At 37.6% G+C, this 26,143-nt stretch overlaps 1 protein-coding gene across 1 annotated transcript in view; it reads left to right on the forward strand.

Moving 5' to 3' along the window:
* The window catches only part of LOC126183195 (calcyphosin-like protein), a 343,308-nt gene extending 325,548 nt beyond the window's left edge, over positions 1 to 17,760 (forward strand). The window contains exons 4-5 of the mRNA XM_049924949.1: positions 2,883 to 3,095; positions 16,310 to 17,760. Coding sequence (XP_049780906.1) covers positions 2,883 to 3,095; positions 16,310 to 16,411 — 315 coding nt within the window. The 3' untranslated portion in view covers positions 16,412 to 17,760. The remainder of the gene's footprint in view (positions 1 to 2,882; positions 3,096 to 16,309) is intronic.
* Positions 17,761 to 26,143: the final 8,383 nt, after the last annotated feature.

Consider the following 26,143-nt stretch of genomic DNA (forward strand, 5'->3'; position numbering starts at 1 on the left):
GTTTGAAAACTCCTGCATAAACTTTCATTCCATTCAATTTTTACTGTAATTCTTCTTCAGTTTCGCTGAGGATAATAATGTGATAAGTGATTCTTGTAACTGATATTTTTTCACCCTTAATTTTAATCATACTCTTGAACCTTTCATTAATTTCCATCATTGCCTCTTAGATATATAGTGTGTCCAACAGCAACAAAAGACAGCATCCCTGTCTTACACCCTTTTTATATCAAGCATTTCATTCCTGGTCTTCCATTCTTATTATTCCCTCTTGGTTCTTGTAAATATTGTTAACTTGCTTTTTCCCTGTGGTCTCACTCACATATGCATTTGACACATTTATTGAATACACCTCCTCTTACCACTCTCTGTGTCCATCTCATCCTCCCTCTGTCTGTCACCCTCTCACCTCTCCTGTTTATCTCCTCCTTTCCACTCTCTCTGTCTCTTTATCTCCTCCTCCCCCTCTCTTTATCCATTTCCTTCATCCCTTCTCTCTGACCACATCTTCCTCCCCCTTCCCTCTAACTATATCCTCCTCCCCCCTCTCTTTCCATCTCTGCCTCCCCCTCTTCCTTAACCACCTCCTCACCACCTCTCTACAACTTTCACCTGCCTCATGAAAATCCCCTCCTCCCCTCTCTCTGTCCATTTTGCACACCCCATCACTATCTCCATCCCCTCCTTTAACCATCTTGACATGTCCCAATCCACACTCATTAGGATTTGTAGCCCCTGCAGTATGTTCAATAAAGCAGGCCAATACTACTCCCACAATACACCTGTCATGCAAGGCGTGCAACACATCTGGGGCTTGAAAATCACTTACTTGCCACTGATGTACAGGCCGCCATACAAAGCAGGTCGATAAAGGAGGCCTATGCAACTCCAACTTAACATACCAATCATTTGAGGTAGCCTATATGCTAAAGGCAGGAAAAAACACACTTTGGCCCGTATCTCCCTTTTATTGGAGCTAAGAGGTTATAAACCACACAGTGCTGATACCCGTGAGGCCTGTTGTTCCTGTGCCCAATTTGGCTGAAATTGATCCAGAGGTTTGCAAGGAGATCCTGGATATTAACACCACACATTTTGCTTTATAGATATCTACATCTAAATGCATACTCCACAAGCCACTGTATAGTGTGTGGTGGAAGGTACCCGTATACTACCAGTAATTTCCTTTTCCGTTCCACTTACAACAGAGTGAGGGAAAAATGACTGTCTGTACACCTCCATATGAGCTCTAATTTCTCTTATCTTATCTTCATGAAACTTACGCAAAATGTATTTTGGCGGCAGTAGAATCATTCTGCAGTCATCTTCAAATGCATGTTCTATAAATTTTTTCAGTGGTGTTCCTCGAAAAGAACATTGCCTTCCCTTCAGGGATTCCCATTGAGTTCCCAAAGCATCTCTGTAGTACTTGTGTGTTGTTTGGACCCAGCAATAATGATTCCAGCAGCCCACCTCTGAACTGCTTTGACGTCTTTCTTTAATCTGACCTGGTGCAGAATCCAAACACTTGAGCAGTACTCAAGAATGTGTCACACTAGTGTCCTGCATGTGGTCTCCTTCACAAGTGAACCACATTTTCCCAAAATTCTCCCAATAAACCAAAGTCGACCATTCACCTTCCCTATTGCAGTCCTTACATGCTCATTTCATTTCATATCACTTTGAAATGTTACGCCCACGTATCTAATTGATATACTGTGTCGTGCAGCATACTACTAATACTGTGTTCAAGCATAATGTTTGTTTTTCCTACACATCTGCATTAACTCATGCTTTTCTACATTTAGAGCTAGCTGACATTCGTCACACCAATTATAAATTTAATCTAAGTCATATTCTATCCTCCTACAGTCACTCAATGATAACACACACCGCACCAGCTTCAGCAAGTAGCTGCAAATTGCTACTCATTCTATCTGTGAGATCATTTATCTATATAGAAAATAACATCAATCCTTTCACACTTCCCTGGGGCACTCCTGATGATACTGTTGCCTCTGATGAACAGTAGCCATTGAGGACAACATAATGTGTTCTGTTACTTAAGAAGTCTTTAACCCACTCACGTGCCTGGGAACCTATTCCGTATACCTATACCCTCATTAACAGTCTACAGCAGGTTCCATGTCAAATGCTTTTCAGAAATGTGAGAGTATGAAATCCACCTGTTGCCCTTCATCCATAATTTACAGGATATCATGTGAGAGAAAAGCAAGCTGAGTTTTGCACAAGTAATGCTTTCTAAAACTGTGCTGATTCATGGACAAAAGCTTTCCCATCTCAAAGATATTTATTATATTAGAACTGAGGATATATTCAACAATTCTGCTCCAGATCAATGTTAAGGATAGTGGTCTGTAATTTTCTGGGTCCGTTCTCTTACCCTTCTGATACACAGGAGTCCAGGAGTCACACACCCTTTTTTCTAGTCACTTACAACTTTGTGCCAGGTGAGAGATTTGCAATAAAGGCAAGCTAAGTAAGAGGCCAATGCTGAAGAGTACCCCTGGTAACGCTGAAGTGGTATTCCATCTAGACCTGGTGACTTATTTCTTTTCAACTCTTTCAGTTGTTCCTCTACACCAGGATGCTTATTACTAAGTCTTCCTCAAATTTCACCATTAATTTTTTAGTTCTGAATTTGCTCTTAATACCTATTAAGTTTCTTGACATTGCACCATATGTATGACATAGACTTACTGGCTAACCACAAGTACATCATCTGCATCTGTTATCATTAGCCAGCAGTCTTGAGGTGGCATGTGGTCAGCGCATCAATTCACCAGTTATTAATGCATGTTTCATAAACCAGAGCTGCTATTTGTTAATATGATAATACAAATTATTCTTTTTCTGTTTAGCCTCCAATGTCAGCATCTCGCCTCAAAGTAATTGATGAGGCATTTAAGAAATTGGATCGCACTGGAGATGGTGTAATCACTTTGGAAGATCTGAAAAATGTCTACAGTGTGAGAAACAACCCCCGTTATATTAGTGGTGAGGAGACTGAGGAACAGATTCTTACAAAGTTTCTCAACAACTTTGAGACCGATGATGGTTCTCGAGATGGCAAAGTAAGTAATACAACAATTAACTTGTTAAGTAAATGCAGGAAGAATATTTAAACTTTTTGGATTTGTCACCTGAATGCATGACTGAATTGTCAATTACTCAAATATTCATGGAAGTAATATTAATTATTGATTCTGTAATATCAGTTGAAGATTATTTATCATAACAACAGAGAGAAAGAGAGAGACAGACAGACAGACAGGGATTGGAAGTTTTTTCGGAGCTTTCACCAATAGCAGGTCTGGTATGTAATCCCAAAACGTAGCATTTTGAGGCTAGGAAAGCAGTTATTGACATACAGTAATGACAATCATAGGCCCTTGAAAATCTACATAACAGCTAAAAGGAGAAAACCCAGTGAGGTGCCAAAACATGGAACATGGATTCCAAGTGATATGGAATAAAACTCTTTCAGCATACTACTTTAGGTTATGAGTTATTCAATTATTTCCAAGTAAAGTGCAAAGGGAATGCCATAATGGTTTCCTCAGATATGAATCAAGTTAGGCATTGGTAAAATTTTCATCAGCTGAACTTTACTCCCATTGTAAAGATTTTACCATTGACATGCTTTAATAACCCATTGTAAAGATTTTACCATTGGCATGCTTTAATATCTGAAAAATCATCATCAACTCATTCAAAGTGCATTGACACACTCTAAAATGTATAATGCTTTTTTACTAAAAAACATCAGGAATGTCCCAAGTGAACCAGTTTTTTTTTTACTCAAAGCATTTCCCTGCATAAGAAATTGATTAAATTCTGTATGTGTCTACTTCAGCACTCTGACAAAATCTAATAACAAATTGTTGAAATATTCATGGAATATACTCATACAATTTTCCTTTTCCAATGGACAAAAAATTAAATTCTTGTGTTCACTATAGGATATGGCAGATTTTACTGCCTTGTATTTGGAAAGTAGTGTTTGGCAACTAGTGTCCACCCTCTTGGTCTTATGCTTTGACCACATAACCCTAAATTATCTGTCACATGGTTGGAAGATCTGAAAAATGTCTACAGTGTGAGAAACAACGCCCGTTATTCTTCTAATTTATGGAGTAATAACTGCAGTATTATGAAAGAGATAGTTCTACTCACCATATAGAGGAGATTTTAAATGTCAATGAAATTTTCCATCAGCTGTGTAACTGACATGTTATTTTATTTTATTTTGACTATCAGTTTTGGCATTCCACTAAGCCATCTTCAGGCCCTATATTTGTCTCTCAAAATAAATGATACTATCATATAGTACGATATATTTCTGGATGTCATGAATTCAAACTGTTTCACAAGTGCTTTATTCGATGACTTGATAGCAACTCACTATCAAGTCTTCAAATGAAGCACTTGTGAAATGGTTTTAATTTATGACATCCAGGAAAATAAGGCACTATATAACAATATCATTTATTTTGAGAGATGCATATGGGACCTGAAGATGGCATAGAGTAATGCCAAAACTGGTAGTCAAAATAATATAAAATAACATCTCAGTTACATGGCTGTTGGCATATTTCAATGGTATTGACAGTTACTTGACCAGCTGATGTCCCCTGTCCATGATGGATCAACAGAGATATAGAGGAGATGGTGAGTTGCAGACACGCACAATGAAAAGACTGCTAGCTGCTATGGCCACACTTCAGAAGAAGACCTTTTGGCCGAAAGCTGAAATGTGTAGCAGTTATTTCATTGTGCATGTGTGCAACTCAACATCTCATCTGTGTGGTGAGTAGCAATCTATCCCTTTCATAAGACTGTTGTTATTTCATCCTGGACTTTCCATTGGAGTAATAACTACTCCATATATCAGCAATCGATAGCATAAATGGCTTGCTCATACATCACTATCCTTTTCCATTGTACTAGGGGCAGCAGCCTTTCCAGTAGTTGCAGGGGCAACAGTCTGGATGATTGACTGATCTGGCCTTGTAACACTAACCAAAACGGCCTTGCTGTGCTGGTACTGCAAACGGCTGAAAGCAAGGGGAAACCACAGCCGTAATTTTTCCCGAAGGCATGCAACTTTACTGTATGGTTAAATGATGATGGCGTCCTCTTGGGTAAAATATTCCAGAGGTAAAATAGTCCCCCCATCCGGATCTCCGGGCAGGGACTACTCAAGAGGACATCGTTATCAGGAGAAAGAAAAATGGCGTTCTACAGATCAGAGCATTGAATGTCAGATCCTTTAATCCGGCAGGTAGGTTAGAAAATTTAAAAAGGGAAATAGATATGTTAAAGTTAGATATATTGGGAATTAGTGAAATTCGGTGGCAGGAGGAACGAGACTTTTGGTCAGGCTATAAATATAGTATCAAATAGGGGTAATGCAGGAGTAGGTTTAATAATTAATAAAAAAATAGGAGTGCGGGTAAGCTACTACAAACAGCATAGTGAATGCATTATTGTGGCCCAGATAGACACAAATCCCATGCCTACTACACTAGTACAAGTCTATATGCCCACTAGCTCTGCAGCTGAAGAAGAAATTCATGAAATGTATGATGAGTTAAAAGAAATTATTCAGCTAGTGAAGGGAGATGAAAATTTAATAGTCATGGGTGACTGGAATTCGAGAGCAGGAAAAGGGAGAGAAAGAAACATAGTAGGTGAATATGGATTGGGGGTAAGAAATGAAAGAGGAAGCCGTATGGTAGAATTTTGCACAGAGCATAACTTAATCATAGCTAACACTTGGTTCAAGAATCATAAAAGAAGGTTGTATACATGGAAGAATCCTGGAGATACTAGAAGGTATCAGATAGATTATATAATGGTAAGACAGATTTAGGAACCAGGTTTTAAATTTTAAGACATTTCCAGGGGCAGATGTGGCATCTGACCACAATCTATTGGTTATGAACTGTAGATTAAAACTGAAGAAACTGCAAAAAGGTGGTAATTTAAGGAGATGGGACCTGGATAAACTGACCAAACCAGAGGCTGTAGAGAGTTTCAGGGAGAGCATAACGGAACAATTGTCACGGATGGGGGAAAGAAATACAGTAGAAGAAGAATGGGTGGCTGAGGGATGAAGCAGTGAAGGCAGCAGAGGATCAAGTAGGTAAAAAGACGAGGGCTAGTAGATATCCTTGGGTAACAGAAGAAATATTGAATTTAATTGATGAATGGACAAAATACAAAAATGAGATAAATGAAGCAGGCAAAAAGGAATACAAACGTCTCAAAAATGAGATCGACAGGAAGTGCAAAATGGCTAAGCAGCGATGGCTAGAGGACAAATGTAAAGATGTGGAGGAGCATATCACTAGGGGTAAGATAGATACTGCCTACAGGAAAATTAAAGAGACCTTTCGAGAAAAGAGAAACATTTGCATGACTATCAAGAGCTCAGATGGAAACCCAGTTCTAAGCAAAAAAGGGAAAGCAGAAAGGTGAAGGGAGTATATAGAGGGTCTGTACAAGAGCGATGTTCTGGAGGACAATATTATGGAAATGGAAGAGGATGTAGATGAAGATAAAATGGGAGATACGATACTGTGCAAAGAGTTTGACAGAGCACTGAAAGACCTGACTCGAAACAAGGCCCCAGGAGTAGACAACACTCCATTAGAACTACTGATGGCCTTGGGAGATCCAGTCCTGACAAAACTCTACCATCTGGTGAGCAAGATGTATGAGACAGGCGAAATACCCTCAGACTTCAAGAAGAATGTAATAATTCCAATACCAAAGAAAGCGAGTGTTGGCAGATGTGAAAATTACCAAACTATCAGTTTAATAAGTCACAGCTGCAAAATACTAACGCGTATTCTTTACAGACAAATGGAAAAACTGGTAAAAGACGACCTCGGGGAAGATCAGTTTGGATTCCATAGAAATATTGGAACATGTGAGGCAATACTGGCTCTAGGACTTATCTTAGAAGAAAGACTAAGGAAAGGCACACCTACATTTCTAGTATTTGTAGACTTAGAGAAAGCTTTTGACAATGTTGACTGGAATACTCTCTTTCAAATTCTGAAGGTGGCAGGGGTAAAATACAGGGATTAAAAGGCGATTTACAATTTGTACAGAAATCAGATGGCAGTTATAAGAGTCGAGGGGTATGAAAGGGAAGCAGTAGTTGGGAAGGGAGTGAGACAGGGTTGTAGCTTATCCCCGATGTTTTTCAATCCGTATATTGAGCAAGCAGTAAAGGAAACAAAAGAAAAATTTGGAGTAGGTATTAAAATCCATGGAGAGGAAATAAAAACTTTGAGGTTCGCCGATGACATTGTAATTCTGTCAGAGACAGCAAAGGACTTGGAAGAGCAGTTGAATGGAATGGACAGTTTCTTGAAAGGAGGATATAAGATGAACATCGACAAAAGCAAAATGAGGATAATGGAATGTAGTCGAATTAAGTCGGGTGATGCTGAGGGAATTAGATTAGGAAATGAGACACTTAAAGTAATAAAGGAGTTTTGCTATTTTGGGAGCAAAATAACTGATGATGGTCGAAGTAGAGAAGACATAAAACGTAGGTGGCAATGGCAAGGAAAGCGTTTCTGAAGAAGAGAAATTTGTTAACATCGAGCATAGATTTAAGTGTCAGGAAGCCGTTTCTGAAAGTATTTGAATGGAGTGTAGCCATGCATGGAACTTAAACATGGACGATAAACAGTTTGGACAAGAAGAGAATAGAAGCTTTTGAAATGTGGTGCTACAGAAGAATGCTGAAGATTAGATGAGTAGATCACATAACTAATGAGGAGGTATTGAATAGAATTGGGGAGAAGAGGAGTTTGTGGCACAACTTGACAAGAAGAAGGGACCGGTTGGTAGGACATGTTCTGAGGAATTGAGGGATCACCAATTTAGCATTGGAGGGCAGTGTGGAGGGTAAAAATCGTAGAGGGAGACCAAGAGATGAATACACTAACAGATTCAGAAGGATGTAGGTTGCAGTAAGTACTGGGAGATGAAGAAGCTTGCACAGAATAGAGTAACATGGAGAGCTGCATCAAACCAGTCGCAGGACTGAAGACCACAACAACAACAGTTGTACCAATGGAGAGTATGTAGAAGTGTCACCACCATGACAAACATCTCGTAACATTTGTGTGGCATCCATTACACAAATCCATGGTGCCAACACAGTGTTTTCCCACTATGCACTTTCTGCATGTTCAAATAGGCAGGAGGCCAACTGAAAAATCAAGTAACTCATGAATACATGTTAACCTTTGAGAGATCAGGTAAAAGTCTTCAATCTTAGAAAAAAAAAAAAAAACAAGGAAATGACAGGCCCAGTGCCAGGAAAATAAAAAAGGAATTATAAGTAGAACGTGCCCTACAAATGACAAAAATGACAGCTTTGCCAATTCAAAACAAAGGCAAATGAACATTTGATTTTTCATAAGTCTATTGATCCTTTAGTTGTTTATGCATAGTCAAAGTTTTCAGTTTCTAAGTATGATGTTAAACTTTGGTTTCTGCTGTTTAATTTTTAGACTTGTAGATTGTATTTATAATCTATTTTGTCTTTGCATCATGTAGTATAATGGCTTCCTTTAAGATTTTAAGTTTGTGCTTGACACTGAATAAAACTGAAAACAACACGGTCACTGCTATGAAAATTTGACTTCATTATTTTGATATATGTTTTTCTTTATGTTTCTCATATGAAATTCATAAACTATTGCTTTATTCTTCTATTGACTGCATATTAATATGGAGGTTCACTAAACATAAATTTAATTAGTAAATAACTTTTTAATTCAATGAAAATACATGGAAAATAAAAACAAACCATTTTTCTACCTAGCATGCAATATATCAGTGCATTCCCAACCTTGGCATCTTGGATTTGCTCCATTTTTAGAATGCTTCATACTTAAATACTTGCTTCTTCACAGTGGTGTTATTGTGTAATTATAATATCAGCAACCTACATAATGCTTCTCTAGGGATTGCAAAGGCAACATTATTTAATTACAGCACACACTGATGCATTTAAGCAATCATTCTTCCTGTGACGCATCCATGAATGGAATGAGAGAAAGTCCTGATAACTGTTAAAATGGGATATACCCTCTGTCATGCACTTCAGTGATTTGCAGATTACAGATGTAGATGTGGGTAAAACTTTTATTGGGTTAATTTCTTGAAAAACTAAAAACCTATTAATAATATATTTTCAGTCACATGTCTGTTGCACAGTCAACATGATACCCAGTAAGGGAAAGACTTCGAAACAGCAATGCAGCTCAAAGTAAACCTAAACACTTGTCAGCCTAAAAGTTACCATGTAAATTAATGTACAGGAATACAGCTCCATTTAAAAAATTCTCATATACGTATCTACCTGTCCACTTACTTAGTTACTAGGTGGAACCCAAATATTGTGATTATTTTCAAGTATGTTCTTCATACACAGAGTGACACTCTTTTCTTCATTTGTATGGTATGTAATCAGTGTGATTTGAATTACTGTGATAAGTGGTTATGCAGAGTAGTGTTAACTCTTGGTTGTTATGGGTGGTTCTAGATATAAGAGAAAGGTGAAGAATGAAACCTGGTACTGGCATATGGCTTGTGTCTTAGAGACAACTTCACCAAGTTGGCAGTCAAGCTTCAAGTGCCCATTTCATGGAGTGATCATTGTACTAAGTGCCATGCAGCACCATTTCATATGTTAATGTAAAAAGTTTCAGGATGTAATAAAGTACACAGGCACACATCCAGTGATCGGAAACTATGCCACAACCTCAATCCCTTTTTTTGACAAAATAGAGACCATGAAAGTTTTTTACACCAATGAGACTCAGACAAGCTATCTCCACACCAAACAGGCCTATAAAATTGGATATAAGTAACCTGAGGTACAGAGAATTGTAAAAAGAAATTGTTGAAGCCTATCTCCCTATCTCAGAGAAGATCAGTTTGGATTCCATAGAAATTTAGATACATGTAAGGCAATACTGATCATTAGTCTTATCTTAGAAGATAGACTCCAGAAAGATAAACCTACATTTATATCATTTTTAGATTTAGAGAAAGCTTTTGACATTGTTGACTCGACTACATTCTTTGAAATTTTGAAAGTAGCAGGCATAAAATACAGGGAGCAAAAGTTATTTACAACTTGTACAGAAATCAGACTGGAATTACAGGAGTCATAGGATATGAAAGGAAAGCATCAGTCAAGAAAAGAGAGAGACAGGGTTGTAGCCAATCTCCAATGTTATTCAGTATGTGTAGTGAGCAATCAGTAAAGGAAAGAAAGCTGGATTTCAGAAAGGGAATCAAAATTCAGACAGAAGAAATAATATGTTTGAGGTTTGCTGATGAAGTTGTAATTTTGTCAGAGGCAGCAAGGAATTTGGAGGAGTAGAATGTGCACTGGGAGTCAAACCTGGGACCTTTGCCTTTTCTGGGAAAGTGCTTTACCAACTGAGTTATCCAAGTATGACTCATGACCCATCTTCATGGCTTTCTTCACCAGTACCTCATCTCCTACCTTCCAAACTTCAAAGAAGTTATCCTGCCTACATTTTGAAGCTAACACTCCTGGATGAATAGATATTGCAGAGACTTGGCATTGACACAACCTGGGGGAGTGTTTCCAGAATGAATTTTCACTCTGAAGTGAATATTACACTGGGCTTCAGGAGAACTGTGAAGTTTGGAAGGTAGTAGATGAGGTACTGGCAGAAATAAATAAAAATAAAGTAAATCTGTGAGGGGAGGATAGCTTGGATAACTCAGTCAGTAGTACACTTACCAGAAGAAGGCAAATGCCAGGTTCAAGTCCCAGTCAAGCACACCATTTTAATCTGCCAGGAAGTTTCAGATTAGTGCACACTCTGCTACAGATTGAAAATTCATTCTGGAAACAATACCCCAGACTGTGGCTAAGTCATATCTCCACAATAGCCTTTCTTCCAGGAGTGCTGGACCTACAAGACATCCACGAGAACTGTGAAGTTTGGAAGGTAGGAGATGAGGTACTACTGGAAGTAAAGCTGTGAGCTTTGAGTCCTGCTTGTCAGTGAAAGGCAAAGAACCCAGTTATGCCCACAGTTTTAATCAGACAGGAAGTTTTGAAATTATGAGTGTCTTGAAATGAGATTCTAAGGTGAACATCAACAAAAGTAAAATGAGAGTAATGAAATGAAGTCAAACTAAGTTGTGTAATGCAGAGGAAATTAGATCAGTTGAAGTGGGGTGGACAATAATATGTAAACACCAAAAACACAACATATTACCATGCCTAATACAGTGTAAAAAAAACTGTTGGCATTCAAAAGAACTACCTTTCATCTTGGAATGGATAAATATAGATCCTGTATGGTTTTCAAGGGATCTTATACCATTCTTCCTGCAAAACAGTGGCAAGTTCACGTTGTGCTCATGAAGGTGGATGGTGATCACACACACTTCTTTCCAAACTAGACTACAAAGGCTCAATAATATTGAAATGTGGTGCCTTTGTTGGTCATAGGAGATATAGTAATTCATCTTGTGCTCACAAAACTAGTCCTGAATGAGGTGCTCTGTGTGGAGGGGGGCTCTGTCATCTTGGAAAACAGCATCACCATTGTGGTAAAAACATTGTACCATGGTCCACCACCACAGCTGAGTTGACAGTGCACTGGCTTGTCATGCAAGGGGCCCAGGTTTGATCCCTAGCTGGGTTGGAGGTTTTCTCTGCTCAGGGACTGTGTGTTTGTGCTGTCTTCATCATCATCATTTCATCCTCATCGACGCACAAGTTGCCGAAGTGGAATCACCTCAAAAGACTTGCACCAGATGACCAGGTCTCCCACTGGAAGGCCCTCGCCACATGCCATTTATTTATTGCACCATGGGATGGGCCTGATCAGTCAAAATCGTCACATAATCCTTGGCAGGACTGCAAACTTACAAAATAACTAGGGGGACCATGGAATATGATGGTATGGCTGCCCAGATCATCACAAAACCCCCATCCCATTTCATTCTTGGGACATATATTATAGCCGGCCGTTGTGGCCGTGCAGTTCTAAGTGCTTCAATTTGGAACCGTGTGTCCGCTAAGGTCGCAGGTTCGAATCCTGCCTCGGGCATGGATGTGTGTGATGTCCTTAGGTTAGTTAAGTTTAAGTAGTTCTAAGTTCTAGGGGACTGATGACCTCAAAAGTTCAGTCCCATAGTGCTCAGAGCCATAAATTATAAACTTGGCCAAGAGTTGGAAACAGTGTGGAACAAGACAGATTCAACAAAACAACATTCCCCCATCATTTCACAGTGCAATTTTTATAGCTCTGAGCACTGTGGGACTTAACATCTCAGGTCATCAGTCTTATAGCTTTGACACCATATTTCCCCATTACGAGCATTTGCACCACTGCTTTGCAATTCCAGCTTACCCTGCAACTCCCTGCACAGTTCCCTACTTATGCAGCTCACTTAACTTTGTTTTGGTGCTGACAGGATCTGTGAGAGTGACATCAATTTTCAGTGACTTTTGCCACTGTTTTTTGTCACAGTCATCTTCAATGACCATCTGTCACAGTCACTCAACACACAGTTTTGTCTGCATTGTGACTAAGCAGATGATGTCTCTCCACTTTCCTTGTTTGCAGTATAAGGCATGAATATAGTGCCTCTTGAAACACCAAACACTTTGGCTACCTTGATTATGAGAGCACCCATCATATGAGCAACAACAATATGCCTGATTTCAAATTCAGTTAGCTCCAACGTAATGCTACACAGAACACTGTTCTGACCACAACTGGCACTTGCAATGGATTGAGGACATTCCACAGTTGCTATTCATGGTCAAATACAACAGTGGAACCTGGAGGCTTGGCTAGCATCTCATTTACAATTATTTTCAAGCACACATTTCTCATAGCATTTCCATATTTTTGTCTGTCCCACATAGGTTGTAGTAGTTATTCAGAGATGAAGAGGCCTGTACAGGATAGACTGACATGGAGAGCTGCATCAAACTAGTCTTCAGATTAAAGACCACAAAGACAGGAATGTGTTACATAAATCTGGATATTCAGTCATTTCTAATACATATTAATCACAGTTTATATCATATATATACATCACAGGCAGTAAGTGAAATACACTAGTGATTGTGAAAATTGCAACACTTAGAAAAAATCACTCAAATGAATCCAGACACGGAATATGTTCATAACAAAGCACTAGTAGTAAGCGATTAAGACTCAAGGCATACATGTAGGACCGCTTGGTTTGCCCAGTCTTAGTGTCAGCTTAACCTGAAGCACTAAAACAGACATGGATTTGTCTGTGCCAATACTTCAGCATCATCTGCTGTTGGCTGCACTGGTGACACACATGTAGTTCCATTTTCTTCCATTGTCAATAAACCAGTAACACCTCAGCTTGCAATGGGAACATGAACAACATCAATGGTGTACTGAATTGGCAAATGTACTATTTTCTGTAAGTCTTATCTCAAATTGTATTACTGTGATGACCACATTGTATGTGTTATGAACTACTATGACAACTACGGTCTGGCATCATACACTGATGAGCAGCAGGGCAGGCAAATGCCAGGCATGATGGTTGAGGCACCACTGGATGCAATCTTGTTTCCTACATTGTCAATGGTAATCCCAAATACAACTATTACATCATGGAGGATTTAGAACCTGAAGTACTGTCCGTCCATCAGGAAACTTCATGTGCTACATTTCACCAGGACAGTGTGTGGCCACACAGGGTGTGATACATCCAGGCCTTCTTCAAGGAACTTAAGTAACTTGTCCACCTCTACTGACATAATTCAAATAATTTCTTAGTTTTTTAATGTCATTATAATTAAATTTCCAGTTTCGAAATGTTGTAAAAATTAATCACTGCTCATAATGACATCAAATTTGAACAAAATGTTATCAAAAAGTGGGAAAACATCATGGAAACAGAAAAAAATTTAACAAAAATCTTACCATTAGTTGATGCTGTAAGCAGCAGAATTTGCAAAACAAAAGGTATATGGTACACAGCTGACTCTCAGTTTGCATCTGAAACACTCACCATGACTGTCTCAATGCAGGATCATGCACTGCTGGTAAAGCTCTTTTACAAGAAGCCAGTAGCTCTATAGAAGTTTTGGACACTCAAGTGTATGAAAAAAAGCATTGGTCCAATATTGGGTGTATGAAGAAAAAGATTCTTTGAAGGTAATGTGGCGTAGGGTGGAAAATAATTTATCTAATTTCAGTAGAAGATATGACCACAGCATTGCAGAAGGGGTCAAGCTGTGGTGCAGAAACATGCAGTGCTGGGAGAATTGCCCTAACTTCGGACATTGAGCATGGTGCACAAAATTCTATGAAGTGTCCTGCATTGTTATCCATACAAAATTACTTAAGTTCAAGAGTTTCCTCATGCTGACCTGCCAATAAGAAAGACATTTTCTCTAGAATTTCTTGGTCTCGTGAAAGTGGAAAATGAATTGCCATTAAAATTTCTGTGGAGAAATGAAGCTAATTTCATCTCTGAGTACAAGTCAGTACACAGAACTGCAGGATATGGGCAACAGAAAATCCACTCATTCATCAACCAGTACCACTTTATTCTGGAAAGGTAACTGTGTGGAGTGTGTTTATGGCATTGTTTATCATAGGGCCATATTTTTTCAAGGAGACGGGTCCTGTGGGTCACAGATAAACACTATGGGAGTCTTTTGCACACTATCATTCCAACCTTTCAGTTGCCTGGATGTGTGGATAGGACCATTTTTGTGCAAGATGGCACTTCTCCACACATTGCACAACCAGTAAAGCAGCTGCCGCAGAGGCATTTTGAAAACGGCAGATGTATCAGTCATCATTTCCCTACAGACTGGCCATCCACATCATCTAATCTTAATCCACATGACTTCTGGTCATTGGTTTACCCAAAAGATGTTGTGTTCAGTGCTCTGATTATAAATATATCTGAACTGAAGGCACACACTGTGCAACATATTCTGAATGTGAACCCTGAGACACTCCGATCTGTTGTGGAACATTTTCACCTTGTGGCAGAAAATAGTGCCTTGCACCAGTTTTGTCACAGATAGAACTCAATTTCATTGTTGCTTTTTATGTGGTTTATGGCCTCAGGACAGTTAAAAATCAAGTTTCCCATCTGATTTGGTACAACCTTCCCATTGTGGACAGGCTTACCTCACTAACAGTGCCACAGCTGTTGAATGTCCAACTTGTGTGATTGCGCACATTCCACAGTATGGTTGGTTTATTAAGCAAATCTCACACCATAGCTGTCATACTGCAATTCATCAGTCATTTCTAGCCAAACCCATTTATGTCATGACTCTTACGGTGGCATCCAGTCGGAAAATTTTTGTTAAAATTTTCTTGGTTCCATATTGATCCCCCCTTCTTTCATAATATTATATTCAAATTTGGCATCATTCTGAGCAGCAGTTCTTTTTTTACAGCGTTTTGAAACTGGAACTTCAATTATATCTTCCATGTATATTGAAATAATGAAATATGCATTATCTTCCACATGTTTTAATTCACCTACAAAACACATTATTTATTGTAAAATAGGTACTATTTGATATTATGCTCTGTAAGCCAATGCAACTTTTTTTTGTATTCTGAAATCAAATTTGCAATTTGTCAGCTTTATAATTTCTGCTTGAAAAGTCACTACTTATATATAACACTAATATCCCAGTGTATAATGTATGAACTTACTAAATTCTCACAGTCATAGATTATTTTTAGTTCTGTAATCCTCATCTTTAATTAATTCACTTATAAGTCAGATGTGGTACAAAATTCACATCAGGTACAAAATTCACATCAGTCATATGTATCCTTCTTGGCATTGCAGTTTTTATAAATTTTACTGTAAGTATAGCTCCTAAAGAGGCAGAGTACCATATTTCCTAGGAATGTTTAGAAATAAACAAAACCAAAAACAGCTATCTGTAGTTACTGACAGATAAAATTTAACTTTATTATCAAAGAACGGTGCTAATAGGATTAGAAACACAGTAAAATTGCTAGTATACTTCTCTCATTTGCATTACTACCATAAACTGACCAAATACATTAACAGCCAAAGAGTAACTGTACAACCTTTATCACAGCAGGCTAAAGGATTAGTATTAACTGATTTTTCACAAGGAGAATCATTTGTTCTCAGCATGCATTTAACAAAAAGACTTACAAACATGGAATTCATGTATGTGTTTTCTTGTCCATTTTAGGTAACCAAGGAAGAATTCATTAATTACTATGCAGGAATAAGTGCATCTATTGACAGTGATGCATATTTTGATTTAATGATGCGTCAGTCTTTTAAACTGTGAACTGAACATTTAACTTCACAAAAGTTAAACCAATGTATGTTTATGTTATCCCACAAAGTAAGTGTGTCAAACTTTCCTCTCATCAATTTAAAGAGAACCAAATTTATTAAATTTTACACCTACTATGTTTAACAGATAAAGTGTTTTCCAATAATAAACATTGTATCTATAATAATTAAACTTCAAAATTTTCTCAACAATGTGTGATTTGTTGAGTTTACTTCATATCCTGCATTTACTGAAAATACACGAATTTTTCTTTGTCTTATTTGAACGTTTTGGTACTTTTATGCACAAAATTGAGATACTTCTATGTTGTTGGCAGTTATGCCGTGAAAAGAAAGATGAAAAATGTTAAATAAAAGTTTTTCTGTGGCCTGGTTAATAAGATGTACCTCAGGGTAGCTACAATCATTTCTCAGGTTGCCTTGCAAGTTGTAAAACAGCCATTTTTGCTGGTATTGTATCATCTCACTGCACTGCTCTACAAAAGAATAAGTTGCTAAGAAAACAGAATAAAATTTGATTCACACACATCTTCAAAATATGAGTTACTACTCAATCTGTGTGCAATGTGCCATGATTAATAGTGGATATCTTTTGTAGTAAGTTCTGTTACATATTTATCACAGTTGTTAAAGTCATCAGCAATTGCTTCATTCTCTCATACTTTTGGCAAAAGTGACTATGAGCTACATCCATTCTTCAGAGTTCTCATGTTAAATATATGACAATCTGTGGTGACAGTGAAAACTTGCAGAATGGTGCAATAAACTGACAAATATAAAAACAAGTTTAAACAGGCAGACCCTGAGTGGTAATACTATCAAGTGATATGGTTACTCTTAAAGGTACATTTAATAAATCTGTGAACCAGTTATCAGGACAATGTTTATTAAAATACTGATAATTACAGGATTTCAAGATTCTTAATCACACACAATTTTGGCATTATGTGTGGACTGAGATTTATGACACTGCCTTGCTATTTTCTATTAAGTCTGGTATAGAGTTATGAAAGATGACGAAGTGGAAATAAATATTATCATTGCTGTGTCTTAAGATTTTGCTTTGATGGATGTGTAACTTTATACGAAACTAATGTACAGAGTTTCTGCAACTGTAGCAGTAAACCAAGAGTTACTATTTGTTGATTTCCTACTATGAGTGTTACCAAAATGTTACTTACACTAGCTTAATTAGGTTAACTTTGTTGTCAGCTATTTTGTAACTGAAATTTGCAAATGAATAGAAAGTCTCTGATAATATATTAATGTCCTATTTATTGTGCTTGTTTGTTGTGCTTGTTATATATATGTTGTAATTTATTACATGAAAATAAAAATAGTTCAGTAATAAATAGGCATGTTGAAGTATGCCAGAAAAGTCAACAGTATTTATGGTCAACATTTATTCTAAAGAACCTGTCAGAAGCAGTTGTGAATCCATTTCAATCTAGGGTCAGAGAGCTGCCTCCATTTCCAACCTCTCTAACCAGTCCCTCTTTCCTCCCCGAAGAAGAAATGTCTAAGTCCTGAAAGCTAGCATTAATATTTTCCACTTTAAGTGATTGGCAGTACTTCTAGGAACTTCTTCTTTTGGAGGTAAGTATCGCTCAACTACACTATCTTTCTGTGAATTTAACACTCTGTTGGCAATATACAATTGTATTTCAAATAATGCTGAATTACTGCACCCACAACAGACCGATGAAAATACCACTAAATTATGAAGGTTACTGTAAATTAAGTCAAATGCTCTTTCAATGCTGTCATATTCATAAAGAGTAAAATTCAAAAAGAAAAATTATTGCTGATGCAAAAATAGGTGACTTTATTGATTTAAAAAGTAATGTACATATTAATAACACAATGTACTGCATTATTTCAATATTGTGATGTCAATTAAGTTTGAAAATCTCAAACAACAAATAAGAAGTGTCACCTATGGGACAAAACTCTGACTGTTGCTACTGCTTTGAAATATACACTGAATTACAAATTCTTATTCACACATATTCCCTCTAGCCTTAGAGGAGGCTGTAGGTGGTGATGTATTTAAAAAGCTATCAAGTCTAGAAAGAAAAGAAAATAAGAATCGTCATGCACAAACTTGGGGTAAGGAAGCATTACAGAGACAAGTGAGGAGAAAGCAAATATGACTGATGTCATCTTTATGTGTGATGAACATTTGTTGCTGGGTTTTTGGAAAACTAATCTGGCAAGCAAACAATATAAACCATGATATGAAAGTACCAATTAGGTACTTCCTTAGACTGTATAATTTAAAATGTTCATATCAGTTCAAAATTATGACTATTGAAAGTAAGCTAATTTATTAATTGAATGCAATGTGTAATATAATATGTTAGTGGGCAATAAAGTTTTCTGGTGACTCCTGACAGGCATAAACACTAGTGTGACTGAAGATAGTTGTGAAAAATCATTGGAGCTAAGTACAAATGATATATCTGTTTTTCTTGCTGGAACGCATGATGTAGCAAAGTACAATACAAAGGAACTCACAATTTCTCTTAAGCAAAGATTGCAGGATGCGGAAACACAAATGTGACTGTTTTTCCAGTTGCACATCACCATGATCTATGATACTAGTCCTGTGTAAATCAAGAAGTATGAAAAACAAACAAAGAGGTTCAAAATACCTGCAGCCAATTTAAGAATGCAACACTCATGGGTATAAGTGAACCTGGAAGAAGATTTCACACAAGTCACATCTTCCATCCCAACAGAGTGTGAAAGAAATTCATTACCTGCAAGATTTTAGAAATAGTAGGTAAAAAATTAAGTCTGAAGCATGACATCTCAGAAGCCATACCTCTCAATGACAAAATTGATGTGTTTAATTCTATAAATAAGAACTGTGTAGTAACACAAGTGATATCTCTCAAGGCTAGAAGTGAATCATTAAGCGCTATGCCTGAAGAGATACAAAACCATAAAATGAAAACAGACAACAATCCTGAGCAGCTTACAGAAATCTGTGAAAATGATGAGGAGCAAGAAACCAACTACAGCATTACTAATGAGGCAGCCACATGAATGGGTATCCCAGGAGCAGAAAGCACGCAGAAGTCAACAAGGCAAAAGAAGACTCTGAGCATCTGCACAGATGAGTTTTTATGGACAGAATCTCTCCAAACAAAGCTGAGATAACTGATGTAATATAAATTCTCTTAGGAAATTCGCATGTTAATTTAAAATCCCGTAGATAAATAAAAGGCAGTGACAAGCATCTCTTCATATACCACCGGACTGTCCAGTCAGTTACAAACAAGGTTTTAAACACTGAAGTTTTGCTATATACTCAACTTCATTTTGTCAGTGTTCTGTTTCTGTCAGAACACTGGTTAAAGGTAGAACTGAATGATTCATCTTTGATTCCAGGCTACACACTTGAAAATTACTTCTGTAGAAGAAATCTCAAAAGTGGGGGTACTGCTGTTTTAACTAAACTAAAACTAAACTGCATACAAACAAGCCTCTGAAAGCTCAATGTTACTGACTGACTGCCATGTTATCCTCAGCCAATAGGCATCACTGGATGCAGATAAGAAGGGTCATGTTATCATCACACCGCTCTCCCAGCCATTGTAAGTTTTCGTGACTAGAGCTGCTACTTCTCAGTCAAGTTGTGCCTCAAGTGGCCTCACAAGGGTTGAATGCACCCTGCTTGCCAACATCACTCGGCAGATGGTACAGTCACTCATTCAAGTGCTAGCAAGCCTGACAGCACTTAATTTCAGTGATCCGATGGGAAACAGTGTTACCACTGCAGCAAGGCCATTGGCTGCTTTAATTAAAAGTGGTTCAAAATACAAAACAATTGAGTCTTTGGTTCAGAAAGAGACTTCAAAGCAACAGTTGTAGAAAGCAGTGGTGCAAATGCAGTTGTCATGTGTATCTATCACTTTCCAAATGGGAAATTAGAGGCATTTATCAATAACAATCAAGAATCGAGAATTTTTATTCACCATTGATCATTTTACAATGAAATAGGCTTCATCATTGTAATATAAAACAGGATGTAGTAATTCATACTGGCACATAATAATATAATACACTGATGTAAATAAATTATAGTATACATATTAAGCACAGCAATAATAAAATACCCTACAGAAAAATTTCTAAAAGCCACTGTCAATAATTTACTCTATAATATAGAATGGTATAAACCCTGTGCAATAATAACTGGATAGAGTATACAGGACATAATTATACAAAACATGGGAGCATAATTATGCAAAACAGAATGACAACACATAATAAGACAATAAACTACAGGAATATTTGTTAAATGTTAATATGCTGCTCAGGAATTTCAAAGAATTCTTTAATATGTAAAATGAGTGGTCTGATAGCCAGTTGTACCACACAATTTAAAAAATTTTTAGATCCACAGACCAAACATACATTGATAATTTGTTGAAAATTTTGAGGGGATTCACTTTGTGAGAATCTTCAGTTCTTGGTAACCTGTGAATTGGTATATCTAAATTAGCCTTAGCTCTGGTGTTGTGGATCTCCTCAACACTGATCTATGGAATGTAAAACTAATCTAATCTAATCTTCATAAATTTCCCCTCTAGCAGTAAATTCTGAAATATTGTTTTTAGTGTAGGGTACAGAAACATATACATTGAGGTGACAGATGTCATGAGATGCCTCCTAATATGATGTCAGACTTCCTTCTGCATGGTGTGGTGCAGCAGCTCCATGTGTGGTGAACTCAACAAGTCATTGGAAGTCCTCTGCAGAAATATTGAGCCATGCTGTCACTACAATCGTCCATAATTGTGAAAATGTTGCTGGTGCAGGATGTTGTACATGAACTGATGTCTCAATTATGTCTGATAAATGTTTGATGGGATTCATGTTGGCTGAGCAGCAAAGTTATTTGGTCAAATTGACCAGAATGTGCTTCAAACCAATTGGAAACAACTGTGACCCGAGGATATGACATTGTTGCCTGGAAACATGAAGTCCATTAATAGCTGCAAATACTCTCCAAGTAGCTGAACATAGCCATTTACAGTCAATGATTAGTTCAGTAGGACCAGACAACCCAGTCCATTTCAATTAAACACAGATTACATCGTTGCGGACCCACCAGTAGCTTGTACAGTGCCTTGTTGACAACTTGGGTCCATATCTTTGTGGGATCTGCACAACACTCAAACACTAACATCACTTCTTACTAACTGAAATCAGGATTCATCTGACTAGGTCACAGTTTTCCAGTCATCTAGGGTCCAACCAATATGGTCAAACCCAGGAGAGGTGCTGCAGGTGAAATTGCGCTGTTAGCAAAGGCATTTGCATCAGTCTTCTGCTGCCATAGCTTACTAACACCACATTTTGGTCCGCTGTCCTAATGGATACATTCATTGTATGACCACATTGATTTCTGTGGTTATTTCATGCAGTGTTGCCTGTCTGTTAGCAGTGATAACTCTATGTAAATACTGCTGCTCGCAGTTGGTAAGTGAAGGCTGTCAGCCACTGTGTTCTCCACCGTGAGAGGCAATGCCTCAAATATGGTATTCTCAGCTCACACTTGAGACTATGGATCTCAGAATACTGAATTCTGCAATGACTTCCAAAATGGAATGTCCCATGCATCCAGCTCCAACTATCAGTCCACATTCAGAGTTTGTTAGTTCCTGTCATGCAGTCATAATCACATTGGAAACCTTTTCACATGAAACACCTGAGTACAAATGACAGCTCTGACAATGAACTGCCCTTTCATACCTTGTGTACACCATACTATTGCCATCTGTATATGTGCATATTCTATCCCATAACCTTTGTCATCTCAGTGTATATATAAATTTATAATTGAGCGTATTCTGAGAATGAAAAAAGAGGATGACAATGATTCATATGACCTGTTTTACACGTTATGCACAAGACTTTACTGTGTTTTTAAAATATTCTTACGTCAGGGGAGTGTCCTGTCCGCCCCGATAGCTGAGTAGTCAGTGTGACGGATTGCCATCCTACGGGCCCAGGTTCGATTCCCGGCTGGGTCAGAGATTTTCTCCACTCAGAGACTGGGTGCTGTGTTGTCTTCATCATCATTTCATCCCCATCTGGCACGCAGGTCGCCCAATGTGGTGTCAAATGTAATAAGACCTGCTCCAAGGTGGCCGGACCTGCCCGCAAGGGGTCTCCTGGCCAATGACGCCAAACACTCATTTACATTTCCAGGGGAGTGTCCTCATTTAATCAGAGCAGATAACACGTGTGACTGGAACTACCTAAAGTATGTCACCCTAAGGTAATCCAAGCTCACTAGACCCCTAAATTTCAAAATGAGGTATGACATCTGAGATATTTTTCACATACCTGATTGATATGTTCCTTCCAGCAGAGTTCTGAGTTAATGTAAATATCAAAAAGTTTTACTGGCTCATTTTCTACTTCATTTGACATTCTCATCAGGTGCTGTTGGGTTTATCAGAATTACACAGGAATTTATTAGCTTCAAATCGGTCCAAGGCCATATGAATTTTTTTTTTTTTTTTTTTCCTATCCAGATCTGAAATACTCTGATGTGTGGTAAGTAGTGCTGTATCATCAGCATAACATATAACTAGAGTGAGTTATGTTATTGGGCAAATCATTGAGTGCTGTAATGAAGAAGAAGAGTCTGAGAATAGATCCTTGTTGAACCCCTGTGCTGATTTCCATTCAGGAGGAATTTACATTTCTAACTGAGACAAATTGTTTGTGTTCCATAAATAATAATATGTCATAGCTAATATGCTCTGATGCACCCCCATCTTAGTAGAACATCAACAGGAAGGCAACTGAATTCTTTGCTTGGATCACATAATAGCAGTGATACCACATTTTTGTCTCCTAGAGCTCTTAAAGTTTGATCTTTAATTTCCAAAACAACTACTATTGGTTTCTCCCCTTGTAAAAACCAAACTTATTGCTACATAGGAGATTGTTTTCTTTGAAATAGCTGCTTATTTGCGTGCAGAAGTGCCTCAAAAATCTTTGACAATATTGGTGCAATTGAAATGATTCTGCAGCTTTGGAGGTGCAATTGAAACAATTCTGCAGCTTTGGAGTTGTTCATTCCCTTTTTCAAAAACGAATAAGTTTTCATACTTTGCATGATTTCAGGAATATTCCAAATTCTACACATTTATTAAAAATAAAAGCTAATGGTGTACAGATGGAGTGTATTGTCTTTTTAATTATGTGCTCCATCAACCAATAGCAGTCCATATCTTTAGAATTTGAAAATTTGTAATTAGCAATTATAATATCAGCAGATGTGATAGTGCTCCACTGAAATACCTGGTCACCCAGCAGTGGAGGTCCAATCAGATTAATTCCTGAGAAACTTGCTGCTTTAATACTGTCTCCTATTTCTTTAACAGAATTTAAAAAGTAGTGATTTAATTCCTCAGGATTGAGCATAGCTGCTTGTGTGCATTTTGGTGTGCCCCTTGTTTTATTATTTGCCATGCACTTTGCTTTTATTGGGATCCCTTGTAGTGCTAGTATTTTGCCAGAGGGGCTTAGCTTTGTAGAAGTTTTTGCATTTCAGATATGATCTAGGAACGTTCTTGCTCTGTTCTGTATTTTGGGTGCAGGGATGCTTATGCATCTGGTAAAGTATTAGCATGTTTTTTTTCCAATTTCTAAAAGTTCTTTAGAAAACCACTTCAGCCTTTTATTTTTTGGTGCACTTGGAGATTGGAGTTTTGTTACTGGTGAAGAAGAGTACCATAAATCTGTATATTTCTTTAAAAAATTATCAAAGGCCATTTCAGCTCCCTTTTCCCCGACTGACAATTAAATACAAAGTCCCAATTTGCACTACCTAGTCTCTCAATAAACAATCTTCTGTACTCTTCATTTGCCCTCTTATCAGTACCAATTTAGGCTCTTCAATTTTAATTTGTTGCCTCTTATACATTGTGAGGAGTAAAGGCACATGACGTGCCAGGCCCTGTCCTTCAAGTCTGATTGTAAAGTCTTCCTTATGCAAATTGATGATAATATTATTTATGCAGGCATTCTTACATGTAGCACAGTTATTTGTACAATACAGGTCCAATAATCATAGCATATTCAGAAATTTCGTTGTGAGTTGCCCCTCTGTGTTTTTCAGTTCTATGTTAAAATCACCACAGATAGCAATTATTGACTTATTTTTCAAGATTTTCTAAAGTATTAACTCACATTTTTCAATAAACTAATTTACATCTCCATCTGGATACCCATACAGACTAACTACAACTATATTTTCATTCTCTAGTCTTACACAACTTAACTCCCCATCCAGTTCTGAGCAATAGGTAGATAAATCATTTCTGGAAAATTTTAGTCATTCTTTGAGAAAAATTTAAGCTCACTATTCTTTCTCTGTTTTCTATGCATCATGACTGCAACAAGATACTTTTGGGGAACAAATATATTTACTTGATCTTGTGTTAACCAGTGCTCAGATACACATATAATATCAACATGCTAAATGTTGCGCAAATGTTCTAATTCTAAAAGCTTACTTCTAATGTAACATACGTAAATTTATAGAAAAGTAAGTAGCTCGTCTCTACCTGTCTTCATCTGGGAGCTGCTTGTCTCTATATTTGAAGTTGTAGGCTCAGTTAACGCCTTTAATCATATGACACTCTGACAGTATGTGCTGTGATAGTCACATACCTGTTGTTCTATTTGTTGGCTTGTTTTTTTAAGTGCTTTCTCTTGTGTAACAGTCTTTCATCCCACCAAAAATCCTGGCCCCTTGGTATTGGTTTCTTTCTTTGGGTTGACCACTGTATATCACCTATTGGAAATTCCCATTCCCTGTGCTTAAGTTCTCCTTATTCTTCTTCTGGCAACTTTGTCTGATTATAAGATGTCTCCTTTTCTGTCACACTTGCTGCTGGATTATTTCCATTCAACACTCTTTTTAACTTTTACATTGATCTCTTGGGTACAATTTTTTCCTTGAGTAATTGTACTATCTACAGATATATTATTTGATTTTAAGGATTCTGTTTTTCTTTGTGTGACAGTTGTGCCAGCAACTGTTTTCACTGGCTCTTGACTTGAAACATTACTATATAGGATATATATATGCAAGAAATCAGTAATACTATGTAAGGATTTCAACACTGACTTTCTTGCAACAAGCAAGAGAAAAGAACTGAAACTTCCTGGCAGGTTAGAACAGTGTGCTGGACTGAGACTCTAACTTGGGACCTTTGCCTTTCACTGGCAAGTGCTCTAGCAGCACTTGCCCATGAAAGGCAAAGGTTCTGAGTTTGAGTCTCAGTCTGGCACACAGTTTCACTTTGCCAGGAAGTTTGATATCAGCACACACTCCACTACAGAGTGAAAATTTCATTCAGGAGAAAAGAACTGTTGCTCAGCATGACAGATATTTTCAATTTAAAACAAACAAGAACAACCCCAGCAAGAATTACAAAAGCTTCTGCACTACCCTGGAGCAAATATTTGTTAACACAACCTATACTGCAAGTTGTGTAAATACAAATTTTAGTGACCATGAAGCCCAAGTGGTAGCCTTCTCAGGCTATTTACTACCCAGAAAAAACCATAAAAGAACTGTGACTGCAAGAAGGTTCAATACAGAAAGCATACAAACACATAATCGTTTATTGTCAGGAGAAAGGTAGGAAGAAGTTTATCGGATGCATGATACCAACAAATGCGCTCA

This window comes from Schistocerca cancellata, chromosome 4 (assembly GCF_023864275.1).
Source record: "Schistocerca cancellata isolate TAMUIC-IGC-003103 chromosome 4, iqSchCanc2.1, whole genome shotgun sequence".
Lineage (NCBI taxonomy): Eukaryota > Metazoa > Arthropoda > Insecta > Orthoptera > Acrididae > Schistocerca > Schistocerca cancellata.